Source organism: Vulpes lagopus, chromosome 21 (genome assembly GCF_018345385.1).
Source record: "Vulpes lagopus strain Blue_001 chromosome 21, ASM1834538v1, whole genome shotgun sequence".
Classification (NCBI taxonomy): domain Eukaryota; kingdom Metazoa; phylum Chordata; class Mammalia; order Carnivora; family Canidae; genus Vulpes; species Vulpes lagopus.
The window spans coordinates 29,142,924-29,159,698 of record NC_054844.1 but is presented as its reverse complement, the minus strand read 5'-3'; the positions used below and the strand labels follow the sequence as shown (position 1 = coordinate 29,159,698).

The 16,775-nt window shown below is 36.4% G+C and overlaps 1 protein-coding gene across 5 annotated transcripts in view; it reads right to left on the bottom strand.

Annotated features, from left to right (window-relative positions):
• The window catches only part of BICD1 (BICD cargo adaptor 1), a 256,755-nt gene that overhangs the window by 47,927 nt on the left and 192,053 nt on the right, over positions 1-16,775 (bottom strand). For all 5 annotated transcript variants that reach the window (XM_041735906.1, XM_041735907.1, XM_041735909.1 and 2 more), the window contains exons 4-5: positions 15,585-15,737; positions 7,602-8,027 (exon numbers count right to left, since the gene is read on the bottom strand). In XM_041735906.1, the coding sequence (XP_041591840.1) occupies positions 7,602-8,027; positions 15,585-15,737 (579 nt within the window). The remainder of the gene's footprint in view (positions 1-7,601; positions 8,028-15,584; positions 15,738-16,775) is intronic.

The window sequence follows — 16,775 nt, the reverse complement described above, 5'->3', positions numbered from 1 at the left end:
ATTGTATCCCCATAGTTGAAGATGAATTGACTTATCCAGACTGTTGGGCAATAACTTTAAGTGAAAAACCCAGGTAATTAGGTAACATGGTACTTAATAAAAAGCCAAGACATTTGAATTTTTGATAATGGAGACAGAAAATCTCTAAATATTCTGTTATTGGTATTGTATTAATCTCAATGAAAATGGATTATTTCAGGAGTTTTCTTTTTCTCTTGAAAATTAAGGGAATTTGGTCAGAAAAGCCTAAACATCATTTGATTAGTTACATAATTACAACAGACAAAGCTGTTTTCAAAAAGTCTTTTAATACAGGGTGCCTGGGTGGCTCAGTTAAGCATTTGACTCTTGATTTTGGCTCAGGTCTTGATCTCAGGGTCATAAATTTAAGCCCTGCATTGGGCTCCATGCTGGTTGTGGAGTTTACTTAAAAACAAAAACAAAAAAAAAAACAACAAAAAAACCTTTTAATAGTAAAAGCTTTTGAATACAATAAAAATTGGACCAGAACAAAATGTACTGAATGTGTCTCAAACTCATTTTTAGAGGAAAAAGTGTTATAATGAATGAGGTAATATCATTAGGAGAGTTCCAATCTGTGCTCTGCCAATTCCAATTTTATTTTTTATTTTTTTATTTTATTTTATTTTCCAATTCCAATTTTAAAATAACATTTTTAAGTCTAAAAGATAAATCTATCAAATTCTTCAGGATAACTCTACAGAAAACATCAGATTTTTAAAATTTTTTATTGTCTCTTTCGTGTATGTGTCTTCCACATACTCAGAACATTTCTGGTGGGATCACTTGACCAGAGAATGATATCCAAATTTACACATATTAGCACATTTTCCCCAGAGAATTAAGATAGGACTGCTCCCTCCCAAAGATAACTAAACTGTGGATAATTTTTATATAATTCCCCCATGATATTTTCTCCCAGCTACTTAGGTTTGGAGTGCTTTAATTGTATTTGGATTTCAGAAGCAGTACGTAAACTAAGATATGTTGTTGTGCTTTGAATTAATAAATGCAAAGCATTTCAAATATTAAAATTACATTCATTTTAAGTGTACTGTTTTAATCTCCATTTGTGAAGAATTTATCCAAGAGACACCTGCTGAGTTAATTATCATCCTCTATAGTGACTAAGAATGGTTGCTTTATATCTCTTTCTATAATCTCCATCTTTTATCTGAAACTGAGGATTTTATTTTTTATAGTAGGGCTGGTTGTTTTGCCAGAAAACTTGAATGCAGAATTTGTGAACTCTTTAGTCTAGTGTAAGCATACAGTATATGTTAACTATTATTACAGTTGTCATTATGTCCAATTGAATTTTAAGTAATCGCTACTCCCTTGGGACACCTGGGTGGCTCAGTGTTTGAGCATCCGCCTTCAGCCCAGGGAGTGATCCTGGAGTCCCGGGATTGAGTCCCGCATAGGGCTCCTTGCATGGAGCCTGCTTCTCCTCCCTCTGCCTGTGTCTCTGCCTCTCTCTCTCTCTGTCTCTCATGAATGAATAAATAAAATCTTAAAAAAAAAAAAAAGCAATCGCTACTCCCAATGTGGGGTTCGAACCACAACCCCAAGATCAAGAGTCACCTGCAAGGCATCCCTCCCAAAGAAATTTTTTTAATTTCACTGAATGTTTATCTTTTAAATAAACACATTTACATGTATTGAATACAGATAGATTCTTTTGTGGAAAAACAAAAGAAAAGATAACCACAATTTGCACTTTTATATTAAGATTTTTATAGGAAAAGAAATCAAAGTTGTTTTATAGGTTATTAACTTTCATCAAGTCTTTATCCTGGTCAACTGACTCAACTTGACACTTGACTGCTTTGTGTGATTCTTATTATCACAGTACATGTAGTATCGACATACACAAATAGAACTCAGAAATAAACTCAGAGAAGAATTCAGAGAATTCAGAGAAGAATTTATTCTTCTCTGCTGGAAGTGAAGCAATTCTGGCAACGCTTCACTTCAAATCTGTGCCCAAACAAGAACTGTGAAAAAGATCAACCTTGGACAAGATGAACCTGGTAAAACAGAGTTACCATATGGCTCAGCAATTCCACTCCTAGGTATATATGGAAGAGAATTAAAACATATGCATATGCAAAAACTTGTTCATAAATATTCATTCCATTATTCATAAGAGTCAAGTGGAAACTATTAAAATATTCATCACTGGTAAATGGATATATAGAATGTGGTATATCCAAACAATGGAATATTATTGGGCAATAATAAAAAGAATGAGGTACTAATATATGTTGTAACATGTTATGCTAAGTGGAAAAGGCCAGTCATGCAAGGCTACCTATTATATGATTCTATTTACATCAAATGTCAAACTAGACAAATCTCTCAAGACAGAATGTAGGTTAGTATTTGCTTGGGGCTCGAGTGGCTAATGGGCACATGGTTTATTTTTGGTGCAATGAAAATGTTCTAAAATTGACTGTGGTGATGGCTGCACAATTTTGTAAATGTACAAAAACCATTGGATTATACCCTATAACTGGGTGGACATATGGTATATGAATTATATATCAAAAAAGTTGTCCTTAAAAAAGATGACCTAGGCTCTTACTGTTGTGATAATAGATGCTCTTTTTATGTTTTCTGATGTATGGCAAAAAAGTAAAACTTCTGAGAAATGTATTTGCCTATAAAAAGTAAATTAAAGATAATCATTAGGACGCCTGTGTGGCTAAGTGTCTGCCTTCAGCTCAGGTTGTGATTCCAAGGTCCAGGATCAAGTCCTGCATCTGGCTCCCTGCAGGGAGCCTGCTTCTCCTTCTGCCTTTGTCTCTGCCTCTCTGTGTGTGTCTCTCATGAATAAATAAAATCTTAAAATAATAAAAAAAATAAAGATAATCTTTATAAAATCTGTAATTGTTTAATGAGTCATCAACTTTGTCCTAGGAAATTATATTTGTCATTTGAAAAACACAAACTGATCAATCATCTTTTAATTAATTTCACCCCATAAATATTCTAATTTATATATTATATATTATATATTCTAATTTTCATAAATATTCTGTAAGTCTTTGTTAAACCAGAGAATATTTGTTTGACACTCTCTCTCTCTGTAGCAACTCTACTGTTTTTGACTTTGGGCAAATGACAAAAACAGATCTGTGCCTCAGTTTCACATGCTATCTGTAAAATGAGCATAATAATACTAGCCACCCCATACAGTTGTTATAGGTACCAACCAATTAAGCAAATATATAAAAATTGCTTTGACATCTTATTGGACATGGAGCAAATTGACCACTTACCATTAAAATTGTTTTTAATAGAGTGGACCTAAATATAATATGAATCTTTATTTCTTTCACATCCATGAGGATACAATAAAACATCAGTTTCAGTTTCAGAGAAATATTGCTCTTTTATCACATTAAATGTGAAATTGTATAGCTGGTGTGATACCAAAAAGAAAAATCCAAAGAGTTTACTCCTTAGTTTGACCTCCTGCAATGTGAGGTTAAACAGAGGCTGTTTATCAGAGGCAGAAGTTTTGACATAAGCATAGAGACTCCTTTAAATAGATTAAATAATTTAGTTATCCCAGACAAGAACTACTTATTTTCATTCTAATAAAACTAATTAAAGTACTTGGTTGTCACCGGAAAATATCAATTACAGTTCCCCTTGAACAATGCAGTACTGCTGATTGAAAACCTTACCAATAACATAAATAGTTGATCAATACATATTTTGTATGTTATGTGTATTATATACTTTTATTTATGATAAAGTAAGCTAGAGAAAAAAGTTATTAAGAAAATCATAAGGAAGAGACACCTTTACAGTAGGGTACTGTATGTATTTTTTAAAAAATCTGCATGTAAGCAGACATGTGTGGTTCAAAGCCTGTGTTGTTTAAGGCTCAGCTGTATACTCTATTTGAAATAACCGAGTCTTGAGGGCAACACAACTCTAGGAGGTACTATTTAAATTGTAGTTGTCCTAGATTTTTTGTATTAATTATTACCATTTCCCAGCAGATGGCAGTACAATCTCTTTGACTTGGGTATGATGTTTTCAAAAGGTTTCTTTAATCCTAAGGAAGAAAATCCTTTTAAAAGCTGCATATTCCCTAGTACAGGGTGTTGGATCCCTCCCTGTGCCTTTCTGTATCTCCACAAACTGTCAACATTAACAAAGTACAGGTGTTCCATGCAGTACTTTGGACCCCAGCCAAAAGAAATCCTAAAAGACAAGGGAACTATGAAAATACAAGCTGTGATATCCAAAGTATGCTGATGTTAGAAGCCAAGGTACACAAGATTGAGAGCTGCCTAACATTTTGGCAATTGCCATGCCTAAGACAGCCATAATTTCAAAATCCCAGGTGGCTTTACATAAAAATTTTATCATAACTCACTGGGTGGTGATGTTCAGACCACTCTAGACTTCTCTGGCAGCAATACTGCACCTGACTGATGAGAGGTGCATCAGTTTGGTCCTCATTTTCTCTTCTTAGCATGAATACCCACATGTTTCACTACAGAAATGTTAAATATTATTTGATCATTCACTGCTGCACCTGGTCCCATTAGAGATGTCATAAAATATATAGTATATGCTGCATATTACCTTTCTACATTCTGAACATTTAATTTCAAAACACACCTGGCCCCAAGCATTTCAGATAGCCACGTTTAAAGTACATTTTATTGGGGGTGCCTGGGTGGTTGAACGCTGCCTTCAGCTCAGGGTGTGATCCTGGGGTGGTGGGACCGAGTCCCACATCGGGCTCCCTGCATGGAGCTTCTCCCGCTGCCTCTGCCTCTCTCCTTCAGTGTCTCTCATGAATAAATAAATAAAATCTTCAAAAAAAGAAGGTACATTTTATTGCTTGCTCCTTGGAATGTCCAGAAGAGTGGCACTGAGACACAGTATATGCTGCAAGGTGCATTAGTACTATTGTGTATCAGAACTGTCATACTATTTTCAAGCCTCATTAACATCAAAGACAATTGCAATAACTTCTAGGCAATGTATCCTGTAATTTTTTAAAAAAGATTTTATTTATTATTTATGAGAGACAAAGAGAGAAAGAGGCAGAGACACAGGCAGAGGAAGAAGCAGGCTCCTCACTGTAGGACTTGATCCCAGGACCCTGGAATCACGCCCTGAGCTTAAGGCAACACTCAACTTCTGAGTCACCCAGGCATCCACTGTAATGTTTTTATAATTTGCTTATTTACATAAATTAAACACAAGGAATACATAGCTAAGGAAAAAAATATCAGATTATAAACAAAGTTACACATGAAAATATACACTCTGCTATACTTGTACACCATAATTTGAATGAAATATATTTTTAGAAAAAGTTGATACACTTTTTAAAAAATGTTGCTACCAAAAGATGGCTACTTTGTCTAAAACAAAGTTACACATTAGTGTTGTTGGTGTGAGGCTGGAAGCTACAAAGCTCTTCCTGTGTTGAGCCTGGTTTCCATAACTAAATGTGGAGCTAATTTGGGAACACAAAGCCCTGCCTGTGCCCCCTCTATATCTTGACAAACTGTCAACATTAATTAAACATGGGTACACAATTTTCTGCTGTATTAAGGGAAGGTTTAACAAGTGACATTTTTCTCTCCCCTTTTGTTAAATGACTATCCTCCAGCCAACTGTCTAACAGAAAGTTAATATTAATAAAAGCTAAATTAATTCAGTGTTTGATAAATTAGAGGCACTCTGGAGTTGAAATAGTAGTAATAGTTCACAATCATTGAGCATTTACTGTGTGCCTGGCCTTGTTCTAAGCACTCTACACACCTTAACTCATAAACCAAGCCACTTGGAGCATCTGAAATGTGAGTAGGGCACATTTTGGTCATCAGGTTGACAGAAGAGATGTATCTAGCACTTAATGGGTTGGGACCAGAGACGCTAAACCTCTTGAAGCTCACTAGTCTAGTGAGGAATTGTCCCAACCCAAATACAAATGACACTCTAACCAAGAATCACTCTCCTGCTGTCTCCACCATTCTTCTTCTTGTTAAATGATTCATCTATTTCAGAATTTTGTATTATTTCAGATTACATTTAGGATTAAATGTGAAAACAGCTCTGAGCTTTCAGCCAATAGCTGTCCCAGTTGAAAACTGTTGAGCTGTTTTATGCATAAAAGCACCTCTTCCTATCATGTTCTACACTGCCACCATAATAAGTAGAAACAAAAAAGTCTCAGAATACTAACTTTTTATCCTAAAGCCACCAACATGATAATTTAAGAAAAATTTTATATTAATTCTATTTAACTTGGGGGCATGATTTCTTATAAATGACCTGTCATGTAAAAATTTTTAATATGTTTGTTATTCTAATTGTATTAGTGTAAACTGAACAAAAGGACATAGACAAATATTACCTACAACAGAGAACTGGATTTTGCAGTCAGGTAAGTCTACATGAAATTCATTTTCTTCCGATGGCCATGCCCTCTTGATTTCAGTTGAATGTTTTGAAAATGAATTCTTTGCTAGTGGCCAAAAGCATAGGGCAGGTAAAATGCACGATATGTTAACTCTTGATGTGATATTAATAATAAACCTATTATTAAAAAAAATAAACCTATTAAATCAACTTCACTGGTTCTCTAGTTTCTTATTTATTTCTCCTAATTTCACTTTTTAGTCATCATTTCTATAGAGGCAGCAAATTATAAGCCTTCTCTACTATAGAAATAAATGCTTGCCAGAGTCTTGACAGCCTCTAATTATCAGCTATACACAAAGAACTTTGGGGGTGGGGGAGGAATAACAGACTGAAGATTAAGCCTCAAACTTAATCACCTGACAAGCCTGTAGAACCAGATTCCTGGTTCAGCAGATCTGTGTGGAGCCCAACAATTTGTAGTACTAAGAAGCCCCCAGGTGATGGTGAAGGTGGTGATGCTGTTCCTCAGGCAAGATTTCCATTAGCACTGGATTAAGGTAGGCAGGGAGGCAAAACCTAAACTAGAAAAGCCATTTCACAGGGAGATAAGCTTAAAGGCCAGGACTCTTCACAAGACCTATAAGTTTGAAGATACTAAAAATTTAAGGTCTAGATTATGTTGGAATAAGAACTCCTAGGTTTCAGATTTATACCTGTTCTGTATTTTGAATCATAGGATGTCCTGGCTAATTTCTATACTCAAAGTCCTTCACATCTTTTAAGGCTTAAGGTATTTCTGTGAAGTCTACCATTATTTTTAAAGCTATACCTACAGTTGTTTGTGATGGAAAAGTTCATTTTTCTGTCATTTCACTTATATGTAAAGCTTCTGAATTCTTTTAATTAGAAATGGATGGAGAGGCTTTCCTCCCTTCACACCTGATTGCAATCTACTGTGACTCTATATTTCTTAAAGCGATGCAAATGAGATTTCATTTCAACACCTCTTGTGTTGTGTCTTTCAAAAAAAAAATACTGTACTTTCAAAGTTGCTATTTGAAGAAGCAATATCTCAAAAAATAAGCTAGAAGTAAAATATGAGAACAAGAAATCCCAAAACAGATGACATGCAATCTACAAGAAATCCACTCTCACAGCCCTAAAAGAGATCTTACCTGCATTAGTTGCTGCTTCAACTTCTGTATTTCTGAAATGTTCAGCTCACTGAATAAGTCAGAAACAGGGTGTAGAGACTCTCCTTTCCTTAAAGTGGGAGTCCGATAGTCTCCATTCAGTTTCACAAGGGGCCCATGGATATGCCCATTCATTTTGTCATCATTGTTTGGTTCACTGGCGTCCTCCGTGAACTTGAGGCCATCTACAGAGATGCTGATATGGTTATCATTGAGGGTGATATATTGGGAGAGCTCCTTCCGCAGGATGTTCTTTTGCTCCCTCTCATTTTTTAAGGTCTCAAGGGCTTCTTCCAGTTGGTGCTCCGCGATCTCTTTCAACCGGATGGCATCTTCCAGTTGGCTGTTTAATAGCACAGTTTCCTCCTCAAATCGCTTAATCTCATGCTTTAAGCCTTCATATTCAACCTGAATTAGATAGGATAAAGAAGATTCATAAAACTAAAATTTGGGTCTTACAAAACTGCCATTAACCACTCTAGCAGACCTAATTGTTTAAAAAATTGAAATGTTACACTACTTTTATTGTATACCTGAAACTAATATAACACTGTATGTTAACTAAAAAAACAAAAAAAAAGCACACAGTATATATACTCTTAAGGTAACATAGGATGGTTTCTTTGGAAATTACATATAATTTATAATGTATTATTATATAACTAATAACTAATATATAATTTATAAATACTTTAGTTTTATATAATTCATATATGTAAACTAAATTCTTTGTAGAGATGAAAAAGGGGTCTTAGAATTTCTTTTTTATGAGGACCAATGGCCAAAAGGGGGCACTGTTTGCCTTAAAAAAAAAAACAGGAATTAAAAAAAATAAGTATTGGAATATTTACAACCTAGAAAATATTTTATCATCACTATTACTCTGTCCTATGATGAGAAAATTTTTATATTTAAAGATAAATAACCTAAAAGATCATAATAAGAAGAATTTAATCTCAAATTATGTTTGAGAGTAAAATGAAGCAAAGAAAAATTTTATGTGCTTAATTTGGAATAACAGTACTGATTGATTATCTGATAATAAAAAAACATATATTGTTATCAATGTAATATTCCTTTATTTTTAAGATTTTATTTATTCATGAGAGACACAGAGAAAGAGAGAGAGAGAGACAGAGAGAGGCAGAGACACGGGCAGACAGAGAAGCAGGCTCCGCACAGGGTGCCCAACATGGGACTCGATCCCGGGTCTCCAGGATCAGGCCCTGGCCTGAAGGCAACGCTAAACCGTGGCCTAAACTGCTGAGCCACCAAGGCTGCCCTGTAATATTCCTTTAAATTGAGAACCAAATAACCTGTGTAAACACCCTATTGGTCATGAAAGCCCCTAAGGGAAAGAGGTCTCTACACCGACAGGCCTTTGAGGTCTTGTCCATGGCACTAATTACATGCTACTTTTTAATAACTATTTTATCTCCACAACCACACTGAAGTCTCCTCAGAAGAAAGAAATACTTGTTATGCACCCAAGTGTCCCTCAGTACTTCAATATGCTGTCATAGTATTTCAACCGAATTCTGCTCTTCAACAAGTTTGCTATTATGAATGAAAAAATAAACTAGAAAAGTAATATAATAGATATTAGATACTAATATAAACTATGTGCTTTGTTGTACATTTATTTTACTGTTTATATTCAAATTTGTTTTTCAAGAAATATTTTATTATTTATTTATGTATTTAGATTTTATTATTTTATTTATTTGAGAGAGAGAGAGAGATTGAGCATGCATGAGCAGAGGAGGGGCAGAAGCAGAATCCCCACTGAGCAGGGAGCCAGAGGCAAGGCTCAATCCCAGGACTCAGAGATCATGACCTGAGCTGAAGGCAGATGCTTAACCAACTAAGCCACCCAGGCACCCCAAGAAATATTTTTAAAAATGAAAGAATAAGGATCATGGACCATTACCATTTTCATCTTTTTCTATTCCACTCCCCACCCCATCCCCCTTCTTCACATAACCTCAGTGCAGTGGATTATCTTGCAAAGGTTAGGATAACAGTTTTTTTTTTTTTTAAGATTTTATTTATTTATTCATGAGAGACAGAGAGAGAGAGAGAGAGAAAGAGAGAGAGGCAGAGACACAGGCAGAGGGAAAAGCGGGCTCCCTGCAGGGGACTCCAGGATCACACCCTGGGCCAAAGGCAGCCCTAAACTGCTGAGCCACCAGGGCTGCCCAGGATAACAGTTTTTGATACAGGTTTAGGTCAGATGGAGGGTTGGCTGATGTAACAGAGACCTAGATAAGTGTAATTTAATCTAGATAGAAGCTTGGTTCTCTCTCATGTAACATTATGGAGATAGACAGTCAAGGGCCAGCAGGATTCTCAGCTGCATAAGGTCATCCAGGAACCAGGCTTCTTCTATCATATTGCACTGCCTCCTACTCTGGTCCATATGATCTAAGGTGGCTTGATCATGTCTCAAGCAGTGGGCCAAAGTAAGGGGCACACTCCTTCTCTTTAAGAATATGTCTCAAAAAGTGCCCATATTACTTCTTAAATCCCACTGACTGGTACTAATCACATGACACTTACTTCCAAGGGAGGTGAAGAATGTTGACTTTACCTGACTTTACCCTGCGTAGCCTTATGGTCAGTTAAGGGTGAGAGGACCACCTGGGTGCCTCAGTTAGCTAAAACAGCTGACTCTTGGTTTTGGCTCAGATCATGATCTGAGGGTTCTAGAATCAAGCCCCATGCTGGGCTCTACACTCAGTGGGGAGTCTAGTTGTGGATTCTCTCTCCTTTTGCCCCTCACCCTGCTCTCTCTCTGTCTCCTCTCTCAAATAAATAAATCTATATAAATAAGTAAGTAAATAAATAAATAGACATTGGGAGAGGGGAACAATGGTTATTGATGGACAACCAGCACTCCCCGCTATGTAAGATCACTGAAGTCTCATATGTCCATGATAGAAAAGACTCAAATCATGGAAATTGCTTGAGGTAACAGAATGTGGGTCCTTGTCTTTTTTTTTTTTTAAGATTTATTTATTCATGAGAAACAGAGAGGTAGAGGCATAGGCAGAGGCAGAAGCAGTCTCCCCACAGGGAGCCGAAGTGTGACTTGATCCCAGGATCCCGGGATCAAGACCCGAGCCAAAAGCAGGACCCTCAACCAACCGCTGAGCCATCCAGGCACCCGAATGTGGAGCCTTGTGTTATGGTTTCTTCCAGGCCTGCTTATATACAGTAAAGTTATCTTCCTCCTGACTTCTTTTCCTTTCCTTGGACAACTCAGGATATCTGGTTGCTAAACTTTCCTAGTATATCAAGCAATCCTCTGACTGCTCCCAAATTACTCGATAGCTTACATTCGCAGACATTTCTTTAGTTTGCATTGTAGGTCTTTTATTCTGTAATCTTGTTAAACTGATAGCTTAGCCCAAGGATTGTTTAATATTTCTGTATCTTCTGGATGAAATCTAGCCCACCACCTATTTTTGCAAATAAAGTATTATGAGAACACAATCACACTATTTTCTCTCTGGCTACTTTCATGCTACAATAGCAGAGTGGAGTAGTTGGAAGAGACAGGACATATATTAGGCCTACAAAACCTAACATACTTATTATCTGGCCTTTATAGAAAAAGCTTACCAATTCCTGGGCTACACTTGAAGACATTAATTTAGTTTGCATTGCAGATTTTTAAAAATTTGTAATTCATATTTAATTAATGGTAAACTTTGTATAAACCTGATCTCTTTCTCTGGGCAGCTTCACTCTCTCTACTGATTCAAATGTGGTTCAAGCTTCTAATATTCACCCAGCTGTTTCATGTTTCTCTGCATTGGCAAAGGTGGTCATCTGGAAAACTCTTATTCATACTTCAAGACTCATGTCAAAAATCTGATCCTAATTCTGGAGTTTTTACTGACCCTTTCAAGCAAACAGATCACTCCTTTCTGGTGCATCATATGATTACAGCCCCAACAAAGTGGAGGCACCAAGAAACAGACGGCACTTAAAAACTGATTTCTGGGGGCACCTGACTCTTGATCTCAGCTCAGATCTTGATGTCACTGTTGTGAGTTCAAGCCTTGAGTTGGGCTCCATCCTGGGCGTGGAGCCTTCTTAAAAAAAATTGACGTCTGACATTTTTAAGATAGCATCACCATCACTATTAGAAAAATCAGTACTTTGGTACAATTCCTACAGCAACTTTATAGGTTAGTAACTTTTTCCTCTTACACTACATGAGAGTTGGGGTAAGTATCATAATCTTTCCAGAGTTTAGGAAGTTTAAAGATCTTAATCTAGCCCCATATTGCCAAATCTAACACATAGCTTTTAATATGCAATTACATGGATGGCTATGAGTCTATTATTGCCTTCCCTCCTGGAACTATAAATTCTTTAAGACAGTGACTATATATTTTGTCCTTAAAAAAGTACATGGCTAAAAAAAAAAAAAAAAAGTACATGGCTTCATAGAAACTCCCGAAACACAGGTTAAATGAAATCAAACTGAAATGAATATGTTCCCTAGGTCTCTTATGATATTATTTCCTGATATAGAAACATATCCCTGGAGGAAATGTTCTTCATAATATCAGTATGATTGAATTATTAATTTTAACAAAGGTTTTCAATGGTTAGATAACAAACATTGAGTGCTGTAGTTTAGTATGTGAGATATTAGGGACATAGAACTTATTATATCTCCCCCACCTCCTACCAGTACCTCTGAAGGTACTTCTAGAAATTGAAGCTAACATAATTTCCTGCCCTGGAGGTAACACTGGGACCAAGCAAATTTTCCTGTTAACCCTATGCTAACCAATACTGAGACTAGGCATAAAAAACTTAGCTGCCTGTGGGAAATACTTGCTCTTAGAAGATGAGACCCAACTAAAACAGCTTCCTCAAGACCAAAGTCAAGACCCTCACTTTGTTGTGCTTGTGCTTCCCAACTGACAGCCATTATGTCATAAACTCATCTATCCCAACCAGTTTCCCACCATGTAAGACCCAGTTCAGACTCTAAAATCCTATAAACACCCTCTCTCCATACCTCCCATTTTGAAACATTACAAGGCTCTGTTGAGGTGGGTGGTTTCTTACTGGAAAGGCCTAATAAATAGCTTTGCTTCATCAATGGGTTTTTCTGATGGGGCAAGTCAGTGACAGCTGACTTGACTTCTCTTTATGGCTGGTGCTTCTTCCTACACTTCTTTCAGATACTTTGGTTTTAAATAGTATAAAAGTATAAAATGTATTTGTAAGACTGGACCTGATTTATTTTGTACCCAGAATCAAATCAGCAGAAGAGGGATGTGGCTAAAATTTTCAGTCAACTCTCTGATGTTACCATATATTTATTTCATATTCAGTATCACAATAAAACTTGTTTTGGTTAATTACAATAATCTTAAATTTTAGTTTTCTTTCTAAGCTGAAGAGTGAATATAGGCAAGAAAAAAACAATTTACTGATTCTTTCAACAGATCTTTATTTAATGCCTTCTATGGCCAGGCTCTGTTCTAGATGCTATAATATAGTTGAAGGGGCTAGAAAACCAGCAAACTAATATATAGAAACTATACAGAGAATAAGAAGTGCTAATTAAACAACAGTCATTTAGAAAATAATCAATAAATAGCTAAAAAAATGGAACTTCAGGAAAAAAAGAGTCTTCTAGTACTTTGAACCAAGCATTTTATAATGTTAGTAGCGTGGCTACTCAGAAATGTCAACTCAGGGGGCAGGAGTATACTTCATGTAGGGAGTTTCAGTACAAAGCAACATTCAGAGTAGTTTTGAGATTGAAAGCACTGTCATCTCTTTGAAAAAAAAAACCCTCTGGCATTTGTACATTAAGTATTATATTTAACACTTCATTAATTAGAAAGAGTTTATGATGGATTCTAACTCCTGTCAATAAAGGCCAATAGTAAGGAAAAAACCCAAAAAAAAAAACCCAGCATTGTCTTCATTGGGAAAGACTTGCACCACTATAGTGTGTCCATTTGTCAGGAAATAAGCCAGAATGGCCCTTTGCACAGAAAATAATTTCAAGTTAATTAATTAGACACTTAATTGGGAATATTACCATATTATATCTAGAAAATAAAATTAAAGAGATGTGGGGATCCCTGGGTGGCGCAGCAGTTTGGCGCCTGCCTTTGGCCCAGGGCGCGATCCTGGAGACCCGGGATTGAATCCCACATCAGGCTCCCGGTGCATGGAGCCTGCTTCTCCCTCCGCCTGTGTCTCTGCCTCTCTCTCTCTCTGTGACTATCATAAATAAGTAAAAAATTAAAAAAAAAATTAAAAAAAAAATTAAAGAGATGCATACATTTTCTCATGTGTTTGTTTTGTTTTTTTTCAAACTTCTGAGTTAAACATTTAATTTCCATATTTCAATTACTGGTGGAAGGGCATGGGTAAACCATAAACAGTAATCAGCTAGGCTAATAGTACAAATTCCCATAGAAACTGCATCTGGGTTAATGAATACTCACAGGATACCTTGGCAGACTTTTAAAAATACCTTATACTGGCCTAAATTAACCTCCTGAGTAAATCAGTCTACCACATGCAGTGATGGGAGACTACAAAAAGGCTATCTGGTCACACTCCTCCTGTGCAGGGAGTGGAGAATATTTATAGGAATTGGGAATAATGACCATTTCAAATATCTGTACTTCAAGTACATTCAAGTCCTCTGCATTTTTCATCAGTAACTAAAAAAGATAAACAACAAAAAAATACCCTTCTTAAGAAGCTTTTAAGCATACTTAAAAAATTCTTCTCAGTCTGATTTTCTTCATCATGAGCTCATTGATCCCAAACTGAGACATGGGATGCCTACATTATTGCTAGCCCTCAGAACACACAGTGAGGCAGTGCTTAAAAGAGAAGGACCGAGGGACACCTGGGTAGCTCAGCCGCTGAGTGTCTGTCTTTGGCTCAGGGTGTGATCCTGGGGTTTCAGGATCGAGTCCGGCATCAGGCTCCTTACATGGAGCGTGCTTCTCCCTCTGCCTATGTCTCTGCCTCTCTGTGTCTCTCATGAATAAATAAATAAAAATGTTTTTAAAAAAGGGGGAAAGACCGAGGTATAAACAGAGGGGGATATGTTGGTAACTCTTTAATGGTCTGAAACCACCCCTTGTGCTCCCCAGCGAACATCCTGTTCCCCCAACCCTCCAAAGCTGGAGGAAGTGGCAGTGATCAGAAATTAAATTTCAATTGTGTCAATACATGCACTTTTTTTCTTCTGGATTCTCTCTTTTCCTTCTTAACCTTTGTACCTATCAAAACCAAAAATAATTTTGGATAGAGATAGGAGCCTTGGAAGGGAGTAGAAGTAGAAGCACATATCTGAGCTAGTCTCTAAGTTTACTTACTAAGTTACATACTTTTGTTACTCACTGTAACAAACCACAATGCAAACCAATAAAACAATAAATAAATAAAGCAATTAAGCTACTTAAGCCTCACTACCAAAAAAAAATTATTTAAGTGTAGACTAATGTGATGTTTTTGGTCACATTATAGCTGAAAAAAAAAAGAGATACTATCTTTTTCTTATAATTTTGTTCTTATTGATTTATATTTCATAATCCCTTTCTTTTTATGATTTAAAGGTAATTAACAGAAAGAGAGAGAAAGATTGCTTTTAATGAGAAGTTGTCAAGTTAAATTGATTACAGTACATTTCATTTCTGCCTAAAATAAGTTAACACGGAGCTAAAAGATAAACTAAGATCCAGTGACCTATCCAACAAAGCTTTATTGTAAATTATCCTTCTAGGCTTGCCTTTTAAATGTTAGCTGAAATAGGAGGGTTGGGAATCAGTACATAAATATCATAGGAAGATTAAGGCAAATTTTGACGAGTTATTTTCTGTGAAATAAAAAGAAGATTTAACCTTAGTGGTCAGAAGATGTGGCTCCATCTGGAGTGTAACTAAAAAATTTCTTGAACCTCACCTGGTTCTGCTTTAATGTGGACACGAGTTTCTGCAATGTGATATTTTCTTCCTCCAGCTCAGTGTAGTCCTGAAGGAGGCGGGCCTCTCGGAATTTGTATTCTCGGATTTCATCCTTCATCCTTATTCTCTGTAGCTCCACCATCTCATTGTTCTGAAACAACAGAATACACAGTCAATATAAACCTTTCTTATTCTAGGCTTTATAAAGTGCAAATATCTTGGTGGTTAAAGATAATAATAAAACAGCTCATAGAATGTAAGTCAGTACCACCTTCTTTTGAATGGCAACGCAGTGATGTCTGTCAAAACTCTGAAAAGCACACACACAAGATCCAGCAATTCTACATCTAAAAATCACTATTAAAGGGGGAGCCTTTGTGGCTTAGTCAGTTAAGCATCTGCTTTCAGCTCAGGTCATGATCCCAGGGTACTGGGTTGGAGCTCAGCATTGGGCAACCTGCCCAGGGGGGAGTCTGCTTCTCCCTCTCCCACTCCCCTTGCTTGTGGTCTTCTTTCAAATAAACAAATAAAATCTTTATAAAAATCACTGTTAAAGATTTTTCCACAGAGGCAAATAAAAGAGTAAAATTTAAAAATGTATATTTACACAAAAAACAGGAAACAGTCTAAATGTTTGCTATTGGGGAAACAATGAAATAGATTCTCATGCATCCATTGAATTGAGCATTATAAATTTTTTTTTGTATTTAATATTTTATTTAAGTTCAATTTGCCAACATATAGCATAGCACCCAGTGCTCATCTCATCATGTGCCCTCCTTAGTGTCCATCATCTAGTTACCCTATCCCCCCACCTACCTCCCTTTCCGCAACCCTTTGTTTCCCTGAGTTAGGAATCTGTCATGGTTTGTCTTTCTAATGAGCATTATAAAATTATTTAAAAGAGTGAGAAAAAAAATGAGGAGCTTTATATACTAAAAGAAAAATATAGCTATAACATATGAAATATAAAAGAAAATTATAGATTAGTATGCATACAATACTAGCTTTCTATATTCTTGGGGGATGGGGGGAGTGTCCATCCCCAAGTTTCCCAATTAGCCACATGGTCTGACCTGCCTCTGGGCAGCCCTTGGTCACTCGCTTCAGCCTCAGTAGCTTTTCTCGTGTTCTCCCCCAAGCTGGACTTGCCACCTCATTCTTGCCTTGAGTCTTTGCACTTTGCCTC